Consider the following 27,460-nt stretch of genomic DNA (forward strand, 5'->3'; position numbering starts at 1 on the left):
GAAGTATTTGTCTTTCTGTGCCTGGCTTATTTCACTTAACATGGTGTCCTCAAAGTTCATCCATGTCATTGCAAATGACAGGATTTATCTGCTTCTTAAAGCTAAATAGCAGTACGTTGTGTATACATACCATCTTTTCTTTATTTATTCATCTGATGATGGACAACTAGGTTGCATTCATATCTTAGTTACTGTGAATAATGCTGCAGTGAACATGGGTATGCAGATATCTCTATAGCATACTAATTTCAGTTCCTTTGGCTATTACCCAGAAGTGGTATTGCTGGTTCATATGGTAATTTTATTTTTACTTTTTTGAAGAACCTCCATACTGTTTAACATAATGGGTGTATTAATTTATATTCCCACTAACGGTGCACAAAGGTTTAATTTTCTCCACACCCTCATCAATACTTGTTATCTATTGTCTTTTTTTATAGTATGGGTGAGGTGATATCTCACTATAGTTTTAATTTGCATTTCCCTGATGACTAATGATGATGAATTTTTTTCATATATCTGTTGGCCATCTGTATGTCTTCTTTTGAGAAGTGTCTATTAGGTCCTTTGCCAACTTTTTGATTGGGTTATTTATTTTCTCATCTTCTTGTGATGGCTCTAGCTTTGTTCTTTTTGCACAAGATTGTTTTAACTATTCAAGTTCTCAGTTGTGTTTTTTTTTTCTTGTCTAATTTCTCTGGCTAGAACTTCCAGTACTATGTTGAATAGAAGTGGTCAAAATGGGCATACTTATCTTGTTTCTGATCTTAAAGGAAGAGCTTTCAACTTTTCACCACTGAGTATAATGTTAACGCTGGGCATTTCATATATGACCTTTATTGTATTGATATACATTCTTTCTATGCCTAACTTGTTGAGAGTTTTTATCATGATAGGATGCTGAATTTTGTCAAATGCTTTTTCTGAATCTATTCAGATGATCGTATGGTTGTTATCTGTCATTCTGTTAATATGGTATATTGCATTTATTTATTAATATTTGCATGTGTTGAATCATCATTGCATCCCAGGGATAAATCTCCCTTGATCATAGTGAATGATTTTTTTAATCATTCACTGTGCTGTTGAATGTGGTTTGCTAGTATTTTCTTGAGGAGTTTTGCATCCATGTTCATCATGGATGTTGGCCTGGAATTTTCTTTTCTTGTAGTGTCTTTGTCTGGCTTTGGTATCAGAATAATGCTAGTCTCATAAAATGAATTTGAAAGTATTCCTTCTTTAATTTTTTGAAAGAGTTTTAAGAAAGATTGATATTCTTTCTTCTTTAAATGTTTGGTAGAATTCTACTGTGATGCTATAAGGTCCTAGATTTTTCTTTAATGGGAGATATTTTTTATTAATAGTATTAATATAATCTCCTTACTTGCTATTGGTCTGTTCGGATTTTTTATTACTTTTTTATTCAGTCTTGCTAGGTTGTATGTTTCTAGGACTTTATCCATTTCTTCTAGATTATCCAATTTTTTGGTGTATAATTATTCATAGTAGTCTCTTATGGTCCTTTGTCTGTCTATGATATCTGTTGTAATATCTTCTCTTTCATTTCTGATTTTATTTATTTGAATCTTCTCTCTTTTTTTCTTAGTCTGGCTAAAGTTTTGTTGATTTTATCTTTTTAAAGAATGAAGTCTCACTTTCATTAATCTTTTCTATTGTCTTTGTTGTCTCTATTTTTCACTAAATTTTCTTTAGAGGCTTATTAAAATGTATGATATCATTTATTCTCTTTTCTGGAGTTAGTAGAATTTAAGATATGTGTCTTAGAATAATTGAGGCAACTCTGGCAGCTAGAAGAAAATAGTAAATATAAAGGAAATAAGCCATTAATCAAATAGAAAGTATAACAGGAGAAAGAAAGGTGATGGATCACAAATTCAAGATTAGCCCAGCCAAATTTCAAGACTTAGGAAATTAAGACAGGCCATTATCATTGACAGAGTTGCCAAAATATATTCCTAGTGAAGTGAGTAAATCATGTATTTTGTGTTTTTTGGTTTACAGATGTGAAGAAAGATACCATCTCTAAATTGTGTCTTATTATTTCTCTTTTTATACCTGAATTACATGCAGTCACATCTGTATTTGCCCATCTCTAGAGTAAGATTGAAAACCCATAGCTCTTACTTCATAGATGTGCCATGGGATGAAATGGTAAATTTTTTTTTGTAAAACTACCCAAGTAAATAATATCTGCACTCAGCTGCATTAGCAACTAAACGGTTTAAGCTTAGAGGCAATGGTCTGTAAAGCATGTTTGAAGTATTAGGAAACTCAAGAGCACAAATTCCTGGGAAGGCTGAGTTAAAATACACATGCAAATATATGTGGCTGCCTTATTGCTTGCTTGATTGCTTTGTGATTTCCTTCAGAATGGCTGAGTTGATGCCTATGTGCATGTGTGTGTGCACGCGTGTGTGCATGTAATTCCTGTCACACAAAGGATCTATGAAATGTGAACTGAAGTGAAGATAGCAGAAAGGGAGCTGACTTTTTGAAGGCGAAGAAACCTACTTGGAAAGCAGGAAGATATTTGCAGAAGGGCAGCCATATCCCATTGCCCAGGAGTCATATGCCTCAGGTGCTTAAATTCTACTTTTATGAGAAAAAGAAAGCCAAATGAGATGAAAATATATCTGGTGTAAGTGCCTTTAAAAAGAAAGAAAGAAAAACAAGTCCTAGGGCCAGATCTGGGGTTGCAATTATTCTGTCCAAACACCAGAGACTTATTCTGACTGTGCATCCACAGAGGCATATGACAGTCTGTGGCATACAGCAGTAATTCAGCTGTTCAAATTGTGTGCTGAGAGAACAGGAAGGGGGCTGACATTTCCTGAAGCACCTTCTGAAAAAGCCAGGGGACAGCACTAGGCACTTTATGCATGCTGTTTAAACTAATCTTTAAAACAACTCTAAGGAATGCTGTGACCCCACTTGAAAGATGACAGGCCCTGGGAAATGCAGTGAATTGACTAAGATCATTCTCTCGTATATTTTGGCCCAGTTAGTCAAACCGAGTCCTACTAATTTCAAGTCTATTGTTCGTTTTTGATTATACTCTGTCATTAAGAAAAGATTAAGTTACATTTGTTATACTTTGTTGAAGGAGGCAGAAAAGTGTTTGGGCATTTAGAGAGTACACTATCTTGGTGGTTTTCTCAACTTGGAAACTGTGCCTTTTCAAGTCAGTCCATGAGGGCTTGAACTTGTTCTCTCTATGTGATCACTCTGCCACAGAGTAGAAGTCGATACCTCTACAGCCTTTCTTGAACAACATCCAAGAAAGTTTGGTTCTTAAACATCTTTAATTTGTAATAAATCTATTTTCCCTTTGAGAGATGGACACAGCTGATGGCAAAAAGAATGAAATTGTAGTTTATTTGAGATTGTTGAACAGCTGCTTTCTCTTACTATGGAATTGACATTAACATTAAGCAAAAAGGTTGGAGCATAGGAATGTGAGTGAAAGCATAATTCTTCAGTTTCTTAACTGTTATTTCGTATTAGGGACATTCACTGACAGGTAGTCTTTAGCCATGATATGTATATAGATTTGTAAAAATTCAAGGTTAACATCGAGTGTATCTGCCTATAGCTATTTCTAACAGTTGATTATATGTTTAGTCAGTTGTAATATGCATAGTATGAAATGTACGTATTTTAAGTGTCTGAAAATTGTTGCTGTCTTGGAGAGAAATTGGAAGTATAGAGTGGGAGTGATGAATGAATGCCTCTAAGTGTAACAAGATGTGTGCGTGTTCCTCCTACACATTGCTCTAAAGTGTAGCCTTCTTAAAATTGGCCTACAGATTTCATCCAGGAAATTTTAAAGAAAAAGCAGATTTTCCTCTTAATGCTAATACATATTCTGAAAATGCATGCATTTCCTATCAAGTAGCAAACAGGGCTGCATAAGCATTCACTCTGCCTTTGCACTAATGAGAAATACGCCCTTCTTCTGGGCACACTGTGCTTGGGACACTGCTTGAATAGAGCTTGGGATGCAGTGCAGCCCTCGTGGGTGTCCTTGTACAGCCATGCATGGAGGCCATTATTACAGCAGAACCAGTGGTGGAGGGCATAGAGGCCAGGCTGCTCTTGCTCTGCGGGGCTTGGTTTGGGAGCAAGGTTGGAAGCAAATGGTGACATAAACTGACTCTGGGCAGATCTGCCTTAGAGAGAAAAGGGCAAAGTGAATCTAAGAAAATACAAACTCCACTTACGCTGGTGGGCAAGAGGGCCCATCCTGTTACCCTGGCCTCCCTTACTCGCCTCACTTTGAAACTCTGGCCAAGTTTTTTCATGTTTCAGACCAGTCCTGAGTAGAAGAGGCATGAGGAATAAGGAAGAAAAATACTCTGATGGAAATGTTGCCTGGGAGATGGATCCCAGTCCAAACTAGACAAGAGGTCAGCCATCCGGGAGCAGGCAGGTGTTTTTAGAAAATCAAAAAGCAAAAACCAAAAAACCCAGCCTGACAGTGAAGAGCAGAAAACGTCAAGACCCTTTTATAAAAAGAAGAGCCCTGCTTGGAAAGTAGAACTTCCAGCACCAAAGGCCTTGGGATAAGCCTCTAGAAATTCGAGTACCTTAGGACCGAAATGGAAGCAAATAGGACTGCGAACCACAATAAAGTTTATTGTTTAACACTCTGGCTATGATGATGTCAAGGAATATAGACTATATGCCAAGCACTGTGATAAATACCTTACATGTAGTGGAGGAAGGGTTGAAACCTAGTTAGCTTCCTCTTAATTTCCAGAGAGCTCTCCTCCTTTTCTGTCCCTTGGAGACTGATGAAGAGATTCCAGAAACCCAGTGGAGAGAGAAACTCTGCACCAAATGATAGTGACGTTTATAGTCCCCTTTACAATTCCCCACTTCCAGACACTGCTAACTCTGTCAGCTGTGAACCAATTATATCATATCTGGGCTTCTGAAAAAGGATGCCTTGGGATCTGTGTTCCCTTGCATTTCTCTCTATTATTCAATAACTCCAGCCCTTGGCTTCTGAAAATCATAGAAGAACCCATCTCTTGGGGGATATTCACCCAAATACATTTCTCTGACCCAGAGAATGCTTCAGTATGATCTTTACAAGGAAATATTGTATCACCATTACTATTCTTATTTTGAAGCCTTTTGGAAATCAAGAAAACTATGATACTCTGTTAAGGGAAAAATTACTTTAAAAATATTCATTCAGTCAGAGGTCTCACCATAGTAACTTTTTTTTTTGATTGTCATTTGGTTCCCTAGTAAGTTCACATGACTTTTTTATATATAGCCCTGATAATGCAAACACTGTGCATTACATTTTGATGATCATTGAAACTGTATTCCCCACAGCAGAATTTCTCGGGAGACCTGAGCATCAGGCCAGGCAGCAGAGTGACAGGAATCTTAATTGGATCTGCTTTCTCATGGACCATCCCTTCAGGGATAGAAGTATCCATTTATATGGAGAAAGTCTCTGTCAGATTTACTTATAAACATAACCCAATTGAGCTAAATAGTAGCACATGGAGCAAACATGGGAGAAAATGTTTAAAATGTTTCTCTCAGGAGTAGTGTTAAGACATTCAGTGGTTTAAATATTTTAGCTTCACAATCCTTTCTTTAACTGGCAGTACCTACCTGGCAAGTAAAAGGCCCTGAGGCACCTCCACTGTGCCCTGCACTCTGGAGGGTACACAGTGAAATCCACATTTTAAAGAAGAATATAGCATCCTTTCCTTACCTGCAGGGGCTAAATTCCAAGACCCCAGTGGATGCCTGAAACCTCAGATAAGTACCAAACCCTATATATACTATGTTTTTTTCCTATACATACACACCTGTCATAAAATTTAGTTTATAAATTAGGCACAATAAGATTAACAACAATTACTAACAATAAAGTAGAACAATTATAACAGTACACCAGCATCACTTCTCTTGCACCTTGGGGCCATTATTAAGTAAAATAAACACAAGCACTGAGATACTGCCACAGTGGTCTGATAACCCAGAGGGCTACTAGGTTACTAACAGGCAGAGAGCATCTACAATGAAGATATGCTGAACAAAGGAATGATTTATGTCTTGGTGGGACAGAGTGGGATGGTGGGAAATTGCATCATGCCACTCAGAATGGTGCATAATTTAAAACTCATGAATTGTTTATTTCTAGAATTTTCTATTTAATATTTTTGGACTGCAGTTTACCATGGGTAACTGAAACCGTAGAAAGTGAAACTGTCGATAACGGTGGGGGGGACTACTTTATTTTGAATTTTGCAGAAAGTGACATTTCTCCTTACCTTCTTGTCAGAGCTATGTCAGAGTCCATAACTGGAGTATTGACATGGAAAGTTTGAGAAGTGTGAAACAAAAGAGGAAGTTTGAATTTCATCAGTGACTTTTTTGCTTTTTTAGATCTTTTGAAACTAGTTATTTGCCTTGGGGGAGATTTTCCCTTTTATCAGTGCATTATTGAAACAAACAAGATTAGTCTGCTTCCTGTTTGACAGTGAATCCATAAAATATGAACAGCTTTGTTGGTCCCAAGACCTGTCTCTTTCTCACAGAGAACAGCTGATTCACAGTCAGGTCATATAGGAGGGCCTCCCACCTGTAGGGCAGGGCCAATTCTAAGTGACAGTCTCTGCTTCACGCCAGTCTGTTCTCCTTTATTAAATTTCTCTGTGCTATCCAGTCAGAATGTGCTCGGAGTGTAGTTTTTGCTGCAAGAATTATAAAGCCATTCGTTCAGCAGATTCATGTCTAAAATGTCTCTGTGCAAAGAAGTTTAACTGTGGCCATCCTTCTAAGATCAGCTTTCCAATTCAGTATGTTTTGATTTTTGAAAAATGTATTCTTGTTTTTCCCAAATAATTTATAAATTTCTGTCTTCATTTTCTTGCTGTCACTTGGCAGAAAAAGAATGCCCACCCCCCCAACCCAAAATCTGATTTGGATGCTGAGACTTATAATGCCACACACCCCAACAGGATGTGAAAAGGTTTATTCCTCACATAATGAGGCTTTCTGGAGAGAGCAGGGTGACTCCTAAGCAGGTGCAAAAATGGCTTGAGAGAGCATGGAGGTATGACTGGCTTTGGCTTTTATTGTGGGGCAGGGGCAAGAGCTACCCACAGGTAGGACTTGTGTATTTTGGAGAGAGTTTTCAGGCTTTTTTAAACCTTTGCTCAGATGTAGGACAAGCAGAGAAATAGGGAAGGGTGGGGCTTGAAAGCCATCCGGAGTGAAATAACAAAAATAGGGGCAGACTCTATTACATTAGTCTAGCATTCTACTTGAGTAATAGTCACATTTCAGGCACAGACATTTTCCTTTGGGATATTATTAAACTCAGTCACCTAATGAAAACACAATGTGGGCTGGACGCAGTGGCTCATGCCTGTAATCCCAGCACTTTGGGAGGCCTAGGTGGGCAGATCACCTGAGGTCAGGAGTTTGAGACCAGCCTGGCCAACATGGCAAAACCCCATCTCTACTAAAAGTAAAAAAATTAGCCAGGTGTGGCGGTGGACACCTGTAATCCCAGCTACTCAGGAGGCTGAGGCAGGAGAACCGCTTGAACTTGGGAGGTGGAGGCTGCAGTGAGCCGAGATCACGCCACTGCACTCCAGCCTGGGCAACAAGAGCGAAACTCCATCTCAAACAAACAAACAAACAAAAAACACATATGTTTGAACAATATTCTTGCAGCATTTATAATCTTTTCTGGCACCAATTCTGTGCTGAGGAACCCACTGTGGGCTAAGGTGCCTGAGGTCATATGTACAGATCATGCACACTGATAACACTGTGAGGGTCTCCAGATATCTTAGATAATATTAGATGACAAGGATGAGTGTGGCCCCTTCTGTGTTTTAACCATATCTCCCTTGTGTAAAAATCCATTCAAATGAGCTGGATTTGTTGTTCTTTCCTCCATTCTCCTTCCAACTCTCAGCACCTCCCACCCTACCCCATTGCCAGTATTGGGAATAGAAAAAGAAATATTTCCCTTTTGCTCCTGATAATGGTTTTATTGTCATAGGTGGGGCAATAAACAGTCTTTCTCTGACATTCTCCAAAGTAGAAATGGCGAGTATCCAGTAACTCCAAACAGTAGATCAACCCTCCTAGTTAACTCAGTGGGTTTTGCACTTCTGTGCACCTGTTTCTTTTGAGTGTTTCAACAGAAAGTTCCATTGCTACACATTTCATAATTCATGGTGTGCATCTGAGATTTTTCCTTTGCCATGGTGGGTAAACAGCACAGAAATCGTTACAACTTTGTTCCTTCTTGATCATGGGAATTTCTGAGTGTTGGCTGCACTCAGAATCATTTCCTAAAGAAATTTCGATCCTTCCTTTAGGTGCTCCCTCATATCATCTTAGTGGAGGGAGGTTAATCATTTATGTAGTGAGGAGTCTTGGTTAGTTCCTTAAATTTCATAAGAAGATATCAGCCTATTGATGGATTTTTAAAGCACATGAACTTTTTCTCTTATTCAGAAAAAAAGAACAATTGTACTACAGCCTTATCCTGTTTTCTGGACAACTGTTACTAAAAGTTCATTTAGGAGAAATTTTACACATAAAGGATCCCCAGAAGATATGCAGTCTATTCATCTGGCTTGGTGGTTCTCAACCTCAACTGTCAGTCCTTAATATAAAAAGGCCACCTTTATTATCCTAAAATGAAATTCCTAGACAATATAACATACTTACACAAATTACTCTAAGCACCAATAGAATTTCCTAACCATATGTAAAAGAACAAACAAAAGAAGTTTGTGTTTAAAATCCTTTATATTTCAGTGTGTACATGCTGGAGTACAACCCTTCCAAAAGACATAATGAAGTAGTCACCTGTCTGCACCTATAGGGAGAATCACCATGATTGGGACAACAGATGCACATGCAGATGCAGACTGGTGAATGAATGTTGTACTGTCAACTCAGATACCACAAGGACAGATCCCAGGTGGCATGTGACATGATTTTCCAAAATAATGAACAACTCTTGGTATTATACAATTCTAAACAAAACAAAGTAACAGTCTTCTCTTTGTTTTTATGGGCGCAGCATTCCTGGAAAAGCCAGTGTATTCTGACACAGAACAGCAAAGAATGTGTTTCTATGTAAAACAGAGTTAGGTCCGGGGCTTCAATCTGTGTAAACAAATGTTTCACTTCTTTGCACACCCAGCAGGGCATTCCAACATGCAGGCTGTAGGTCAATCCTTGTGGTTGGTGATCGCCCTGTGTGTTGCCTGGCATCTAGCCTCCCAGCCACTGCCCAATAAAGGCCAATATTGCCCACCCTCCTGGGAGGACCAGAAATATCCCCGCAGATTTCCAAATTTCCCTGAGAAGGTAGTATTGACTCCATTGAGAAGGACTTCTTAAATATTTTAAATTTTATACCTAGATCAAGCCAGAAAGCCAGAAAACTGGATGTCTGGGTCTTAAATAATCTCTTTATTAACCTTCACTTTTTATACAATGTTCTATAAAATATACTTCTGATGGTATTATTAGAAGTATTATCAAGCAAATCATTCAATAACCCTCATAATGTCTGCTGGGAAATTTCCATTACATCTCAGGGTCTGGAGAATCTAGAAATCTCCTTAGTATTTTCACCTTTTAATCTTGCATTAGGTTATATTTCTTTTTCAGTTTTGATGCTAGGAAGCATAGAGTCACATTGTGACCCACTTATAATAGTTATGAGGATGGATACACACACACACACACACACACACATTCTCTCCTGACCTCATATTGTTTCCTGTTTTCTCTTGCTTTGAGTTATTTTTATTCTTAATATTTAAATGCTTGTATTGATGCCTCAGATCCTTTTTGAAATGAGGCAGAGAAGATAATAAGTAAATAGACTGAATAAAAAGATTTGAGACCTCTTTCTGAACATTTTTGGAATCCCGGAGGGATCTTAATGTTAGTTGTAGGCATGAATAAAGTGGTGCTACAGCCCATTAGTTCTGCCTATGAAAATGAAGTGCCTCCAAATTCCCAGCTTGCTCCATAAATAAATCATTCCACACATTTCCCAAATTTTTTTCATCCTTGTTTCAGCACTAAATATAAGGATACTGCAAATTCTATAAAAAGAAATTACTTTATCGTTGAAAATTGAAAAACACGACCCAAATTTTTATAAAATTATTAGTAAGACTAAAAGTAAAAAAATATTTTCACTCCAAATTCTCACTTACTTACATGTTATACGTTATCCTTCCGCTTTCTTCGGATGCCCATTTTCTTCAGATGCCCATATGTCTATGTGATTTTATGAAGATTTTGTGATATAATTTACTTCAACTTCTTTTCTGGAATTAGATAAGATATAAGTACATTTGTTTTTTATTTATATACTATGCATTTATATGCATAGTATATAAGAAATGTATTAAATAAATTTATTGTATACTACGCCTTTTATTTATATACTATGCATTTTTATTTATATACTATGCATTCATACATAGACATTTTGTAGTCTGTGCATATACTACACATAAACTACAAAATACATAGACTACACATAATATATGCATAAACTACAAAACATCTTGTTTTCTTTCTTTTCTTTCACTTTTCCTTAAATATTCATAATAAGGAATTCTTTTTTCCTTAAAATAGAATTCTTGAGCCCTCTGCTGGAAGCATTCAGTATTTGTATGAAGCAGCAGTATATGGGAGTTTTACAATTCTAACTTAAGTTTTTAAAAAAGAAAGCAACATGATAGCAAAAATATATGGTCATTGTAATTAATATCGGGATAAATAATTTGCTAAACAGTACTTTTAAGATGATTTATATTGAAGTATATATTCCATTTGAGTAAAATAATGATGAGAACATTCAAATGAAGGCATAATTTGAATGTATTGAATACTCTAAGTTAACTTGTGAATATTTTATTTTTGTAGACTTCATAAAAACCATCCATTTACATTTTATTCTCAAATTTAGATTCATTAATTCAGCAAATACTTAATGAACACCTACTATATGCTAAGGACTTACTAGTTGTTAGGGATGCACGGATGAGAAAATGTACATTGGTGCTTTCTCACAGTAGGTCAAACTGTGATTGGAAATGCCAGATCAACACACCATTGCATTTTTAAGAAATGGATTAGCAGGGATCTGAATTATTTGCATATATAGCATAGAAAAATACCTGAGTATGTTTGATGCTTCAAAAGTTGCACTAATTCAGGTAGGAGAATGGATAATTGAGTTGTAGTACTTTGTCGAGGACTGCCTGAAAAATAAGACAGTAATTTGCATTATACTTTGCAGGAAGAAAATAATAGGCATTTATTCTATAGTAATTGAATAGATAGATATAGCACCTTAAAAACTAGAGATAGCTATTCATCTCTATGTATCATGTATCTGTCAAAGTAGGAACACCTTGGCACAGCCCAAAGAATACAGCCTGTACTCCCGGCTATTCGAGAGGTGGAAGAATTGCTTGAAACCGGGAGGCGGAGGTTGCAGTGGGCTGATATCGTGCCACTGCGCCCCAGCCTGGGCAGCTGAGTGAGATCCTGTCTAAAGAAAAATATAAGAGGGAATAAAAATTGATTCCAGCCTGTGGCATCTTTGGAGAATTATTGGTTGAATCCAACTGTAAGAATCAATTCTGCTCGTTGTCACTGGAGAAAGTCACTGTTTTCACTTCAAATCCATGACCCCAAATCTCAGACAGATACCCAATGCCAGGCAATGTTAATCTGTTTCCCTAGTAAATTTGCTTTCCTCCTCTTCTTGATGAGTTTCTCACCCTCTCTCTTCTCTTTTTAAAGACATTCCCCTCACTAACCTACCTCCAGTACACATATCATAAGGAAAAGCCACTGTCCATTGAGAAAATAGAAACAGAAAGGAAGATCTTTATCATCTTACCATCAAATTCTCAACCCTCCCTGTTTCTGAACTTATTCTGGGTATATCCCTCTTCTACGGTGGGAGGGCTATCCCTGAACTGTCAGAGACTAATCTCCCCACGTAGGGTCCGGATCCACTCGCTCCGACTCTGTCCAATATCACTCCTGTCATCCTGCTGCTGTCTCTTCTGCCATCAGTTTCTCCTCTACTACGTTATTTCCACAGCGTGTAAACACTCTCTATTGCTCACCTTTAAAAATCCCTTTCTTGCCAGGTGTGGTGGCTCATGCCTGTAATCCCAGCACTTTGGGAGGCCAACGCAGGTGGGTTACTTGAGGCCAGGAATTCAAGACCATCCTGGCCAACATGGGGAAACTCTGTCTCTACTAAAAATACAAAAATTAACCAGGCGTGGTGACACGTGCCTGTACTCCCGGCTAGTCAGGAGGTTGAAGTGGAAGAATTGCTTGAACCTGGGAGGTGGAGGTTGCAGTGGGCCCATATCGTGCCACTGCACCCCAGCCTAGGTAACAGACTGAGACCCCGTCTAATTAAAAAAAAAAATCCCTTTCTTATTTCTATATTCCCCTTGAGCTACCATTTATTTCTCTGACTCTTCTCACAGCAGAGCTTATGAAAAGTGTTACATAAAGTTTTTTTTCCTCACTTTCACTCATGTATCACTCACTTTTCCACTCCAAGTCTGGAGGCTTTTATCTTCATCATTCCATTGAAACTGTTCTTGGCAGTCACAAATATTGCCAAATCTAATTAAATACTGTCATATGTGACCTCACAGCTTCGTGCAGCATAGCCAGCCTCCCTTTTCTTTTTCTTTTTTTTTTTTTTTTTTGAGACGGAGTCTCACTCTGTCACCCAGGCTGGAGTGCAGTGGCACAATCTTGGCTCACTGCAAGCTCTGCTTCCCGGGTTCACGCCATTCTCCTGCCTCAGCCTCCCTAGTAGCTGGGACTACAGGCGCCCACCACCACGCCCGGCTAATTTTTTGTATTTTTAGTAGAGTCGTGGTTGCACCGTGTTAGCCAGGATGGTCTCGATCTCCTGACCTCGTGATCCTCCCGCCTTGGCCTCCCAAAGTGCTGGGATTACAAGCGCAAGCCACCAGGCCTGGCCCACCAGCCTGCCTTTTCTCTCTTGGCCTTTGTAACACTGCTCACTGTGGGCTTTTATTCTGTGCCACCACCAGCCTTCCCGTCACTCCTTTCCAGGTGGCTTTGCTTGCTCCTCCCCACTCTGTAGGCTTCAAATCGTTCCTGCTTCAGAACCCTCCTGTTTAATCCAACTAGCTTCCTTGGTGCTGTCATCGAGACCCAAGTTATTTGGTATTGACAAATAACTTGCTATTATCTTATGCTATTGACTCCCAGCCCCTACCTATACTCTAGACCAAGGATCAGCAAACTTTTTTTGTGAGGGGCCAGGTAGTAAATAATTCAGGCCATATAAAGTTTCTGTCACAGCCAGGTGCAGTGGCTCATGCCAATAGTCTCAGCTCTTTGGGAGGCCAAAGCAGAAAGATCGTTTGAGCCCCGGAGCTCGACACCAGCCTGGGCAACATAGCGAGACCCTGTCTCTATTTTAAAAAGTAAATAAAGTTTATTTCGCAACTACTCAACTTAGCTGTTGTAGCATGAAACTGCCAGAGACAAATATGTAAATGAATAAGCATAGCTATGTTATAATAAAACTCTATACTTAAATTTGAATTTTATATAATTTTCACGTATCACAACATATTATTCATCTTTTGGGTCTGGGGGACTGTTTTAAAAAGTTAAAACTATTCTTAGAAATTAGTACCCCAAAAATTAAACAGGTATAAATCTAACAAAATATGTACAAAAAATGCAGTTTTCCTATGTGAGCATCTTTTTATATGCTTATTTGCCACCTATCTTCTTTGGTGAGGTATCCGCTCAGATCTTTTACCCCCCTGCCCCCATTTAAAAAATCAGATGGTTCATTTTTTTGTTGTTGAGTGTTGAGAGTTTTTTGATATTTTGGATAACATTCCTTTAGCAGATGTATCTGTTGCAAATATTTTCTCCTAGCCTATGGCTTGTCTTCTCAATTTCCTAATAGTGTATTTTGTGGAGCAGAAGTTTTTAATTTTAAAAAAGTCCAAGTTATCAATTGTGTCTTTCATGGACCATGTTTTTGGTGTTGTATCTAAAGAGTCATTGTCATACCCAAAGTTATCTAGATCTTCTCCTGTGTTACCTTGTAGGAGTTTTCTAGTTTTGCATTTTACATCTACATCTGTAATCTGTTTTGAGTTTATTTTTGTGAAGGGTTTGAGAGCTGTGTCCAGGTTCAATTTTTGTATGTGAGTGTCCAATTGATCTATCCCCATTCTTGAAAAGACTATCTTTTATCCATTATTATTATATTATCTATAATATAATATTATCTGTGCTCCTTCATTGACCATATTTATGTGAGTCTGTTTCTGAGCTCTCTGTTCTGTTCCACTGATCTGTTTCTCTCTTCTTTTGCCAGTGTCACACTGTCTTGATAACTGTAGTTTTTTTTAGTCTTGAAGCGGATATTGTCAGTCCTCCAACTTTGTTCTCCTTCAACATCGTGTTGGCTATTTTGGGTCTTTTGCTTCTTCATATAAGCTTTAGAATCTGTTTGTTAATACACAAAAAATAACTTTGTGGGATTTTGAATAAGATTACATTGAATCTATAAATTGAGTTGGGAAGAACTGACATCTTGACAATGTAGAGTCCTTTTTATCCACAGACATGGACCATCTTTCCATTTATTTAGTTTTTCTTTAATTTCTGTCATCAGAGTTTTGTAGTTTTCCTCATATATATATGTGCTAAGTCCCATGGCCAATGCCCTGATTGCCTACCCAATATTCATTTCCTCTTTTTCTTTATATAGAACTCTAATTTGATTTGGGACTATGGTGCATCTAGCCATAAAAATTTAATTTCCCAGGCTCTTTTACAGCTATGTGTAGCCACCCAGCCAATGAGATGTAAATGGAAGTCTCTGTAACAGTGTTTGTAGGAAATCTATTGCTTTTCTGATAAACAATGCTAGACTCAGCTGGCAAATGTTTTTTGTTCTTTAACCTCTCCTTTCTTTCTGCTTTGAATGTAGACATAATGCCTGGAGGTATGGCAGCCAATTTGAGACCATGAAACCACAGCCTGAGATTTGCCAAGCAGGAAAATACAAGGAGGCTGGTTGCCACTCTAAGCTGCCTAATCCAAATGTTACTGGAAAAGTAACCTTTATATTTGTTTAAGCTGCTTTGTTACATATAGACACACACAATTGTAATGATACACAAGCATTCACTTGGTCCTTAAAACAGTTTTTGAGGTAGACATCATTACTTTCACTGTACAAATAAGAACACTGAGGCACCTGGAGTTGAGCTGTTCTCCCAAGTTGATTCTGTCAGCAAGTGTAGGAGCCAGGATTTGAAAGCAGACAGCGTGACCTAGAACACATGGGCTTATTAGTTCACCAGATGTCTGTGGAGACCCAGGGTGAGGTAGGGGTGGGGAGAGATCTTGCCAAGCTTTGTATAAGGAGTGGATTTAGAGTTGGATCTTGAAATGAGTAGGATTTTGACATATGGAAATTAAAGAAATGAGGAGGACATTGAAGATGGAGAACAAGGTATTGCCTGAGTGTGGAGACTAGTAGATTACTGGCTTTAGCAAAGGGACCAGAAGGTCATAAAACTGGAGAAAAGTTTTTAACAGCAGGTTGGGGCTACATGGTGAGGGTTTCCAAATACAAGCCTCAAAAGTTTGAATTATCTGATTTATAGAGAACTACTGAATTCTAGCCAGTATTGCTCAGATGGAGCACTTCAACAGGCATATTTATGAACATCTCCCAATATGATCACAACATTTAGAAATTGGAATTCATGTGTTTTACTATCCTTACCTGAACTATGTTTTTCTTTCTTAAAAATAAACTTCAGGTGTCAGACATAGATGTGCAGTGCATGATTCAATTTAGAAAATTCTTTTCCTTTAAATGGGTGCCACCTTGTGGATAAAACGTCCTTAGTGCAGTGGTTTTGAAACTAAAACTAGATTGGTGGCAATTTCTCATAGCTAGAGAGATCTTGTGTTTCATGTTCCATCTGTGAGAATTCTGTCATAAATAACTTTATGCAAAACATTTTATGTGTGTTGAATATGTGATCATTTAAAAGCTATTTATGCTGTTGTATCCAGTTCATGTGATGATTATAAATTCAAGATTCTGATAATTTGCCATTCTGTAATACTATACAGGAAAAAAAAAATACCAAAGAAAAAAAGTATAAAGAAGGGAGGAAATGTAATCATTTATTCTCATAAATGATATTAGACCACTCTAATTTGCAGTTGTACAAGCGCTTGTTTTGCTTGCAAAAGCATGTTGTTCATGTGCACACATGGTATGTGTGTTTACTAAAGACCTTAGTTGTCTGATTTTAACATGCTCAAATCCTTCAGTCTACTGTACACATAAACCAAGAAGCAAGTAATTTAAAAATCTCCTTATGCAAGAAATGAAGAAGATAGCTTTGAAGATCTGAAGATACAAAATTTTCTGAAGATGCCAACTCACTTGTTCACAGGCAGGAAAAAAAAAAAAAAAAAAAAGGTCACACTGAGACTTACCATGGCTGTTAAAGACAGTCCCTACCAGCCACCAATCCAAGAGGCTAGGTAAAAGGGAGAGGGAAAATAAAGAGAAAAAGAAGACAGAATTGAGAGAGTGGACACCTGATGATCCAGGAGGATGAGCTGAAGGAGGGGCAGGGATGCCCTGGGAACTGTGGGGTGTCCCTGCTCCCACCACTCAGTCCCAGCTCCACCCTCCCAGAGCCCCCATGTGAGGTGTGGGCACTGACTGAGGTGGCCCACGTCATCATGCCCTACACAGAATCTCACCTCAGGTCCCATTCTCCTCCTCTTTCACCAGATTCTGGCCCCATATTCTGCATGGAGACCAGGAGTCCCAGTCTTATTGCAGTTTAGAGGGCCTTTATTGGAGATCATGCAAATTCACCTGTCTGCTACCAACCCTGCTTGGATTGGTGACCAGAGGACATGTTGGCACAGAGTATTCAAGAGTGCCTCCTACCAGGAGGGTGATTGGGCCACCTCATGACTGAATTCTGACACAATTTCTCTTACCAGGTACCCATCCCCTTCTCCTGCACTTGTGGGTTTTACACTATTACTTTGTCACACCATTCTGTGTCACCCTAAATACAGCCACTGGTCAGTTCTTATCCCCACCAAAATGAGTGTAGTTTCAGCATTTGGAATGGGAATCAGTCATGGCCCTGTCCTCATTCATATGACCTTGCCTGCTACAAATTGCAGGAGATGTTCCTGGGCCAGACCCAAGTAATGAGATGTGATCATCTCATTACTTTGTGAGGTGAGGCTAGAGGTGACCTCCCTGCTAGCACTGTCCAGCATCCCTCATTCGAGAACAGCCTCTTGTGTTCCACCACCTGGAGGTCAGGCGGGGAAAGAATCCTCTATACAGATGGTTCTGTGAACAAGAAACATTCATGCCCCCACCTGAGTTTGCTCCTGGTTGCATCAAAACCTGTTTGCAAATCTGGAGAAGCCCCAGTTCTACAGGTGAGCTCCACCCAAGCAGGTGAGTGTCACTGGGGGTAGAGGCAATGCCCAGCCTAGTTTGCCTTCTTTTAGGGTTTCCTTTCCCACCACTTCCCCCACCCCGCCCCACCCTGCCCCTGGATTCTGGACCACTTGGCTTTATGCATCTAGCATTTTCTTGGTCTCCTGTTATGAAAACATTTTATCTTGTCCACTGTTTATGCCTCTAGCTGTGATATGCTCCTCCAGACTGATGAGTGACTGGATGTGTCAGGCCACTCACATTAGCTCCTATTCCCACCCTGTGTGCTTTCAGATCTTGGGGAACATCTCTTCCTTCCTGCAGGTGGTCCTTGAGTGACCCCTCCTCCTATCTGTCCTGGTTTGAGTGTCAGACTACATGTTGATGGGTATGTTTCTGAAGTACCTAAATATAATGCTTGGCAGAAGGTAAATGCAGCTGTCTTAGTTGCTCTCCATAAACCTGTGTGTTTGAGATCCCTTTTTTCTGCAGAGGTTGTTCTTTTGGCCAGTCCTTCGAGGCAGGTGACAGATAAATTCACCACACTGTAAATCATGAGGAGACTGGACCTTTGATTTTATTGCTGGCCAAACACAAATTCCCTGGAAAAATATATTTGAACAATCAGTCACCAAAGAGCAACAAAGCTGAATCAAAAGCCTCTGGTACAGTGAGGTTTGCAAACACTGGTTCTGTTTCCATAAGTGAGAACAGCTGTCCTGGTAGGGTTTCTTTCTCCAACCCTTTAAGAGCACTTAGAGATTTTCTGTGCTAAAGCATATTTTAGAAAAACTTATGTTATAATGAGTGGAAGGAAAAAACTACAAAACAAAAAATAAAAAAAGACAAAAACAATCGCCGTATGGGTTTTTCATGTGCAGGCTTCTGGAAGTCAGCCTGCTGGACATGTAACACGTGCTATGGAATATTCATCTTGTCTCTCTGTGATCACTGGCGTTGTGTTTGCTATTAGTGAGCCTTGGAGGTTATCATAAATACCAGTTGTGTGAAATGAGCACAACTGACAGGATTTAAAGGCTAAACCAACCTTTCTAATCCATCTATTCCCCATTCTCCTCCTTAGGCCATGCCTCTTCTGCAAGACTATACAACATCCTTGCTCCTCTGATGGGAGCTGCACTAATTTCCTGAATGTCAGTCAAAGCCTCCTTCCTTGAGGAGTTGGAGAAATTCGGGTTTCTCTTTCTGACTAGATGGAAAAGGAGCTATAAAGATTTTTCAGAATAAGATGAGTGTTGGTATTTTTGCCACATGTGCTTTGTGGCACTTCTTTACTTTGCCAGCTTAGAAATATAGAGTCCTTTTTTTCTTTCTTATAAAATTAGTTAAAATTGATTCTGAATAAAAAATATATGTAGAGATCAATTAATTCATTAGCATTTTAATTAAATAACTTCATGAATATTGAGCAACAGCTATGTGTGCTGGACATTGTTCTAAGTGCTGGGGATACAAAATAGACTAAGTCCCTGCTCTCCTGAAACTTATACTGAGCAGAGAAAAATAAGCAAATAGGCAAAAAGATATGTAATGTGAGGTGGTAAGCACTATGGTGAAGAATAAAACAAAGTTAGGAGCTAGGGAATGATGGCTGTTCAGGGGTGGGTTACTGTTCCACATACGAGGGTCAGGGAAGGCATCTCAGGTAAGACGTTATCTGAGGTATATGAGGGAGTGGCCCAGGCAGAGCAAACAACTAGTTGTAAACACCAAGGTACTCAGCATATTCAAGAACTTTTTAGGTTATAGTGGAGCCTTTTTGGATTTTATTTTCATGGAGATGGAAAGTCTTCAGAAAGTTCTGAATAAAAACAGTGACATGATTTCATTTGTGGTTTTAAAGAACCAGTTTGGTTGATATTATTAAAACAGATAGTGTGAGTGGACAAAGGAGAAAGCAGTGCAACTAGCTAGGAGGTGATTACAGTTAAGTTTAGGAAGAGGAGTGGACTGGACTAAAGCAGTGATTATCGAAGTCGTGAGCAGTGATTGAATTCCGAAACTATTTTGAAGATAGAACCAACAGGACTGGCTGATGGATTCGATATAAGGCCTAAGGAAAACAAGAGTCAAGAATGACCCTGAGGTTTTCAAACCTACCATCCAGTAGAAAGGGAACCTATAGTGATGCAGGAACAAGAGGGGAGAATTGCAGGCAGAAGGGGTTGGGATCAAGCACACAAGTGGACTGTTGGGGAGAGCAAAAGGTTCTGATACAGATGTAGGTAGATAAGTTGGTAGATTTGGTGGTAAGAGGTTTTCAAAGATCATGAAGTGAAAATCCGGTGGCAAAGGAGGAGTTGGAGGCTTGAGAAAGGAGTGTGGTGAAGTAGTAGAGTGGATGGGTGAATTGACTAGTGCCTCCCTGTGCATCAGAGCCACTCAGGACACTTGTTAAAACACTAGTTGCCTCACCCTGAAACTTACTGATTCAGTACGTCTGGGAGGCTCCTAAGAGTTTGCAGTTTAATAAGTTCCTAGGTGATGCCAATGCTGCTGGTCCAGAGACCAGACTCAGGAAGCACTGGGCTGGGGAAATGGGTTAGAATGGAGGGCTGGGGCATCACTAAAGACCTCCTTGCACCTGGCAGTAATTCATGTGAATTTTGTCAACATGGTCGTGTGCCTTTTTTCCAGCCCTGATCAGCTGCTCAAGAGCTGGCAGCAGTAGGTAGATAATTGGACTTAACAAAGTGAAAAATTGGTATCACCAGGATACTTGGGAGGCATTATCTCTATGTGATGTCTTTGTATTCTGAAAATGCTAGTGGAACCTCCTTTATTTTAAATAGAAAGGATAAGAGAATCTGAGACTGAGAAAGAGGAAAATGGAAGTTTGCGGATGAAGCTTACTGTTGTAGGACTTAGAAGTAAAATGGCCTAATATCCACCTCTGGTCTTATATGGCAAGGAGAAACATATGTCCCTTTCCCTAAAATATCTGTTTCTGTGGTCTACTAAAGAAGAAAATTCTGAAATATACTTTGAAAAACTAAAACTCAGTTCTTTTGTATTTTATAAGATTATATCACAAACTGAATTTTAAGAGGGTTATGTTGTTCTTTGAAAATGTTTATACCCTCCCACAAAAAAATAAGTGGTTAAGTGCGGAGCTTCACACACACAAATGGTATCAGCACATGCAGTAAAGAGAAAATCGGCTGTTAGAGTAAGGGCCAGAGCTCATTAATCAGAACAGGAAGAGAAGAACTGACTTCCATAAAAAGGAACAGTGTTAATTGAAATAGAGTATGTAAAGCAGCAATTTAAATATACTATGGTATATCTACATATTAAGCAGCATTATATTTGTAAGTGTAACTGATAGTTTTATTTTTGTTAACAAACAAAACAGATTTTGCTGGAGCCAGGTGTGATCCAGGATGTGCTAGCAGCGGGCAGTCACCTACAGCTGTTGGAGCTTCTCAATTTATGCTCCCACTATCTCATCCAGGTATGTGAGCTTGCATCCTGCTCATACACCCTTCACATTCCTTTCCCTGCAGTCATAAGCTGGCCCCCACCAACTGGAGCTGAATGACAGGTAAAGTGGGGGTGGGGTGTGAGCTATGGTAGTAGAGTTTCTCCAGGACACAAGCTGAGAAGTTCCTAGGAGGGCGGCTGCAGGTCTTGCATCCAATCACGGAAGTGGGAGTCTTCCTCCACTGTCCTGCCCACCTTAGGTCCCCACGACCCTCGAGCAGCCGATTAACTCAGTGACCACGCACAGGATTCCCTGCAGGGGCCCGGGGAGATGTCGCTGAAAGGAGTCCTAGTCCGAAGCAATATTGTCTGGTTATGGAAATAATCACAAATGCAAGAAAAGTCTAATAGTCATTGAAGATCTCAGTAACAGTATCTAGTAAATCACAAAGTCCTATGTAATTAATTACCATGTGAACTTCCCAGGCAGTAAATGCTGTAGAAGGGATAAGTGATGTGCGTATTCCTATCCTGATTTGCTGGTCAGGAAAGGCCCCATGAGAAGGAGGGAGAGAAAACTCCCGAACACCAAGCACTGACTGTGTGTTCACAGTTGTTTCACATTCAATCCTCACAATAACTTTGCCCTTTTTTATAGATTTAAAAAATCAGAGACTCAAAATATATCCAACTTGTCTGAGGCAATGTGGCTGGTAGGACATTCTGATTCCAAAGACCATTTCTTGGTTGGATGAAAACTTCTTGTTAGGTAAGAGTCTATAGGGCATCTTAGGCAGACAGCATGGCTATGAGTCTCTTGGACTTTATAGAGTGTTACTAACTAATTTGCAATTTTAGGATCCTCCCACTTCCCCCACTGGTGTCACCTTCACTTGCATTTATTATAGCATTAAAAAATTAATTTGAAGAAATAATAAATTCATCACACAATTTAATTCCACTATCTTTTTGCATATGACATGATATTAGTGAGCAGAAAAGTTTTGTTTTCCTGCCCAATTACTTTATTTTCCTTTTAAATCATTTTCTGTAATTTTAAATATATACTTTTATCATTGACTTCTGTTACCTCTTAGGTAGTTTACAAAGCCCTTTCTCATCTAGCATCTTATTTAATCTTCCCAGCAACCCTGGAAAATAGGAACCAGCACTTCCCAGGGAGACAGTGTGAGGAAAGTCAGCCATGTTCACCTGAGGAAAATTCAAATACAGTATATGGAATTCTTATGATTATTTGAGCACATTTAATCTAACAGTAAATGCTTAATGATTTTTTTTACCTTATTTTCTTTTTGTTTCCTCTCAATATTGTTAGGTGGTATGGGAAAGCTATTTTTAATCCCTTTCTGCCTGTAGCAAATGGGAATCATGTGGAAAGGTTATAAGACTTCAAAAGTGTGTGTTTGACTTGTGAAATTGAAATTACTTTTATTTGACATTTCTACATCAAATATTGCAACTTGGGCTTTACGCATCATCACCTGATTCACTTTCCCCATGGCAGATAGTAATCAGTGATGCATGTTGACACAGTTTGGTTAGAGCGTTAGTTATCATGATGTACGTTATAAACGGTGTGTGTATGCAGGGGTGTGTGGGTATACCTAAGCCTATAATTTTCTGTAAGTGAGAATTCCAGATGAACATTAAAGGTCCATGGGTATTTTCCCCTATCCCATCAGATGGGTGATTTGTTGAGATACTAAGTGACTTGTATACTTTGGAATTTAACTTCTGCATTTCATTATTGTGCTGAGGTAAAAGTGTAGCGTGCATACATGCTTGTGAACGGTTATTATTCAGGCTTCTTGAATAGTGGTTGAAATTTTCACTGACTTTTCACAAATGTTTTCATTTTGTCATGTAACTTTACTTTTTCTTTTTACCTGTGATTATTGCAAGATGTCAAACTTGTAGAAGGAAATTTTGACTATATGAGTACCAAAATCATGTCGATGTAGAAACTTTCCTTATTTCAGCCTTTAAAAAATATACACCCTGCTTCTCTCTTAGATTATAAAAATCACAGACTGGGTCAATTCAATCGACTTTTATATTTTGATACAGTCTCCATAGCTATATCTATTTGCTGTGTTTTGGTAATATTGTTCAACTGATTTTTAATTTATACTCAATTTCATTGAGTATATAAAATAATATTTTGTTAATGTGAAAAATTCCCAGTGCTTAAAATGTACCCAGGAATTGTGCCCCTTCAATCAAAGCTGATATATTCTCCATCTTTGTGTGGTACTTTGTCAACTAGGAGTTTTGGAAACCACTCTCTTCACTAAGATGTCTTGTATTGTTTTGTTGTTCTTAAAATGCCATTCTTTCTTTGGTTTCTATGCCAGAGGAGTGAAGGGCAGACCGGCTCAAATATACCGTTGCCCTCCAGTGCTCGCTACAAAGCAGCTCCAAGGGAAACCCTTGGTGGAAGCTCCCTGAGCCTCACCATCCTGAAGTTCCTGTGAACATGTAAATGGTGCTGCTGCCCTCCTGAAAAGGAAAGGGATACCTGGCACTGTGTGGGCTCCTTTCTCTTTCATTTCCTCTGGCAGGCTGCTGAGAGAAGGAACCCCAAATTGCAGGAGCAGTGCTCCTCTGTGTCAATGAGGACAGCTATTTAATTAGCCCCCTAATTAGCCTTCTCACAGGTTCTCAAAGCATGAGTGTGGGAAAAAGGAAAGCTGGGCATTGTATTTGATGCTAATTGATGGGGGGGGTGCCTTTCTTTAGGCTCCCATTAATCTTGTCTATAGGTTACAGTACCCTCCTGAGAAGTCTGCTTGTTTCTAGCCTCAATCTGTGGTAACCCATGGCCCCCAGAGCATCTCTATCTTTCCCAAGAAAGGGAACCACATATATTGAGGGCCTATCCATGCTGAGTGTTTTGCAGGGACTCCCATTTCCACTGTTAAGTCACCCCTTGACACTGGTGGGTGTTGTTTTCTTTTTACAGATGGAGAAACTTAAATTGAGAACTAGGATGTTGACTGGCTTGAAAACTTTCATTAGCTACCCTGATCATCATTCAGGTGCATTATTTCTCCCACAAAAGTCTTTAGCCTCATCTTCAATGCCAGGCCTGTTCCTCCCTGGCTTCATCTCCAGCCATTGTGCCTTTCCTAGCCTGCTTTGTTCTGGGCCCTAAGGCAGAGTTTTCATATTGGGACTTGCCATTAGGGGAGAAGATTCATTGGTAGAGATCCTCAGTGGCAGGCAGAGCCTCTCAGTCCCCTTTAGATTGTACCAAGCGGTAGGAGTGGGGAAAACTTCGTACAGACACACACACACACACATACACGCACCATCACCTCTGCTGATGCACAATGCCATAAGATCAGGAATATTGGCAACTGAATTTTGTGTTACATCTCCTGCAAGTGATGCATCAGAAGCTTTGATGAAGATGTCTCTTTTTGGTCGTTAGCTTTCCAAAAAAGAAAAAAAAAGTTTATACATTTTGTATCACCTTTCCCAAGCATATTATATTGTTTTATTAACAACCATTGTTTATGTTCCCGAAGTATCATTGTCTTTTTAATAACATGTAATTTAAACGTATTGATAAACAGAACCATCACGTAGACTTTTCAAATAAAACCACCAAAGTACTGAATACGCAACTCCCTTTTTGATAGGAATATAGGTGTAATATCTATTGCTAGACAGCAGGTGGCAGTGTGAATCCACCAGAATTCAGTAGTTAATTTAAAGCAAAAATCAGAAAAAAATGAAAAGAAAAATTATTTATTTTGCTACATATTAGTCTTCTGACCTAATCAGTAAAAAAGTCATTATTCACACCACATTTGGCAATATGCATTGTAATTTTTAACAAATAATAGGAAACTGTTAATGTGTTCACAGGAAATACAGTTTTGTCTTGGGCTGCTGTGGTCATTTATCAGCACACTTTGTGAAATCACTCATTTGTTCTAATTTGAATGTAAATGACTCTAAGGTTTTACAAATAAGGTGACAGACTCACATAAATGTAATTGCAGGGTTCATCTCCCTCTTTTTATATATCACTCATTAGGTTATGAATTAAATACATCGTATTAAACCAGGGGCATGTCCAATGATGATATTGTAATGGCAAATTACTCTATGCTATTAGAGGTGTATTTTTTATTCATGGACATTAATTTGTCATTAAGCGGCATTAGTTTAGCACTTTTATGTGAAAGACGTGACCTGCAAGAGGAGGCGTGCTGCTGGGATGTGAGAGGCTGGGATGCAAGGGCTATAGGTAGAGCATTTTATCATTGTAAGGGAAACAGAGAGGGGGGTCTGTTGCATTTGTTTTGTTTTCTGTTTTTACAGCATGAAAGACCATTTCCCCAGATAGAAGGCATTGTTCTGTTTACAGCGTGCACATGTGGATCATTAAGTAAAGCAAAGCCCAAATTCTTACTATTCTTCACTCAGAAGCCAAGGAGGAACATAAAGGGAATAGGAGGGAGAAAGGGTTCTGCCCTAAATCTCCTTCTCTGTAACTGATGTTTACTCAGCATCCCTTGTCTTCGTTAAATTTTACACTAAGTGGGCTACAGTGAGAATTAGTTATTTTCTCTCTTCAGTTAAGGTACAAAGGTTTAATAAAAGCTATTCTGTCACGGGGGAGTTAAGGAGAATTCTGGGTGATTTTATTCCTTTTTTTTTTTGTACCGATGGCAATTTCAATAAGAAACTATGTTTCCACTTTCAATTCTGAGAAGCACTGGATTCTTGAAATACCTACATCAGGGCTGAAGGTATCTGAGTGCTGTTTTTGCATCATTCTGCACAGAGTTTAATGTAGTTGTAAAATGTCTTACCACCTCCAGTTACACTGTGGGGCTTTCGAGCAGAGGGATCACACCTTATACTGATTTTATGCCTTATACCCTCCCTCCCTTCACATCGTGGGAGTTCATTATGTACTGAGGGATTGAAAGGTGCCTCCATTCAGTAATTTTTCTCTGCTTTTTAAATATTAAAATTTATGTTATAGTAGGAAAAATATACTACCAGCCTTTCATTAGTTTTGCCCACTGAATATATTTTTTTGTTAAAAATACTTTCTTTGGGGATTAAATTTGACACTGAGGAGCTCACATATTTTACGGTATTATAATAGACTATCATTTTTAATTAAGTAATACTACAATGACTTATAGGAGGTTATCTCTTCTAAACAATGTATTATTATAATTTTAATTATTAAATTAAGAGTATCACCCAAATACATAATATATAGTGGGTGTTCTGAAGACAATAACTTCTCAAGATTGAGGAGAAGTTATAACTCATGTGCATTTTTCTTCAACACTGAACCATTTTTTCCCACATTAGAGAAGACAAATGATTGTACCAACATATATATTTAATATACTCATAATCAAATGCACTGAGTGCTGTTCCATAGTTCACTAGAGCTGAGGCTTTTGTGTTTGGAGAAAGTTAAAGTACAGACTTTGGAAAGCATATTACAAATGGTTTAATCTTTTGGATTATTTTTAATCAGCGAAAATGATCAAAAAGGGTGGAAATGTATCAGACCTATTAAAGCATAGCCAACTAGTAATTATTTGTTCTAATCAAGAATATTTGCTATCTGGCATGGGTAATCCAGAATATCATATTTGCCAAATAACATTCATATTTGGCTTTGAAATGCATCATAAGATCTGCAGTAGCCATTTTAGGGTCCCAATTAATTTTTTTCATATGCTATTATGTTGGCTTTTATTCCCTAAGCCCACACTAAAGGATGTCAGGAAGCGACAGCCCAGAGGCACACTGGCTGGCCAGGGAAGTCATTTCAGCATTTTAATCTGTTATATGGATAATGTAGGATTGACTGTATCTTCTCTGTGAGGTTTTTAAAGAGGAGAAAGATTCTCCTGAAAGAATATCTCTTGAAAGAGTTCACTAATAATATTAGTCATTTCAAACCTAAGCTAACTGTTGTCAGCTGGGTGATTTTAAAATCACTTTCAGTATGCATTTTTCTTCTTTAAAATAAAGTGTTTCCAGTATTTTATTCATGCTAGAGTTCAGAATCAATAATCAAAACAAACAAACATCAATCTCACTGAGTTCCATTATTAATACTTGGAAATTGGTGGGGGGGTGTGTAAAAGAAGATCTGTGTTTCATTTGAGATATTTATTCTCCCACCCACCCATCTGTAAATATTTCTAGTCATGGTGAAATGTCTCTCCTCTTTCCTGAAGCTAAACCACCTTTCTGCTCCTTATTCCATCAGTTACGCCCTGTGTTTCCTCTGGTTTTGATTTCCCCTTTACTGGCACTTTTCTTTCAGTTTATAAATAGGATCAATAAAGCGGGAGACACTCTTCTTCATCTCCCATTACCGCAGCTGCTCCTTGCCCTCACTACCCAACTATACCCAGT

The 27,460-nt window shown here is 38.7% G+C and overlaps 1 protein-coding gene across 7 annotated transcripts in view; it reads left to right on the forward strand.

Annotated features, from left to right (window-relative positions):
- KLHL32 (kelch like family member 32) overlaps positions 1-27,460 on the forward strand; it is a 215,734-nt gene that overhangs the window by 119,136 nt on the left and 69,138 nt on the right. For 4 of the 7 annotated variants that reach the window (XM_002817169.6, XM_024248574.3, XM_054557906.2 and 1 more), the window contains exon 5: positions 20,964-21,062. In XM_002817169.6, the coding sequence (XP_002817215.1) occupies positions 20,964-21,062 (99 nt within the window). The other 3 variants (XM_063724914.1, XM_063724913.1, XM_054557903.2) reach the window with 3 other exon arrangements.

This window comes from Pongo abelii, chromosome 5 (genome assembly GCF_028885655.2).
Source record: "Pongo abelii isolate AG06213 chromosome 5, NHGRI_mPonAbe1-v2.0_pri, whole genome shotgun sequence".
Taxonomy (NCBI): Eukaryota; Metazoa; Chordata; class Mammalia; order Primates; family Hominidae; genus Pongo; species Pongo abelii.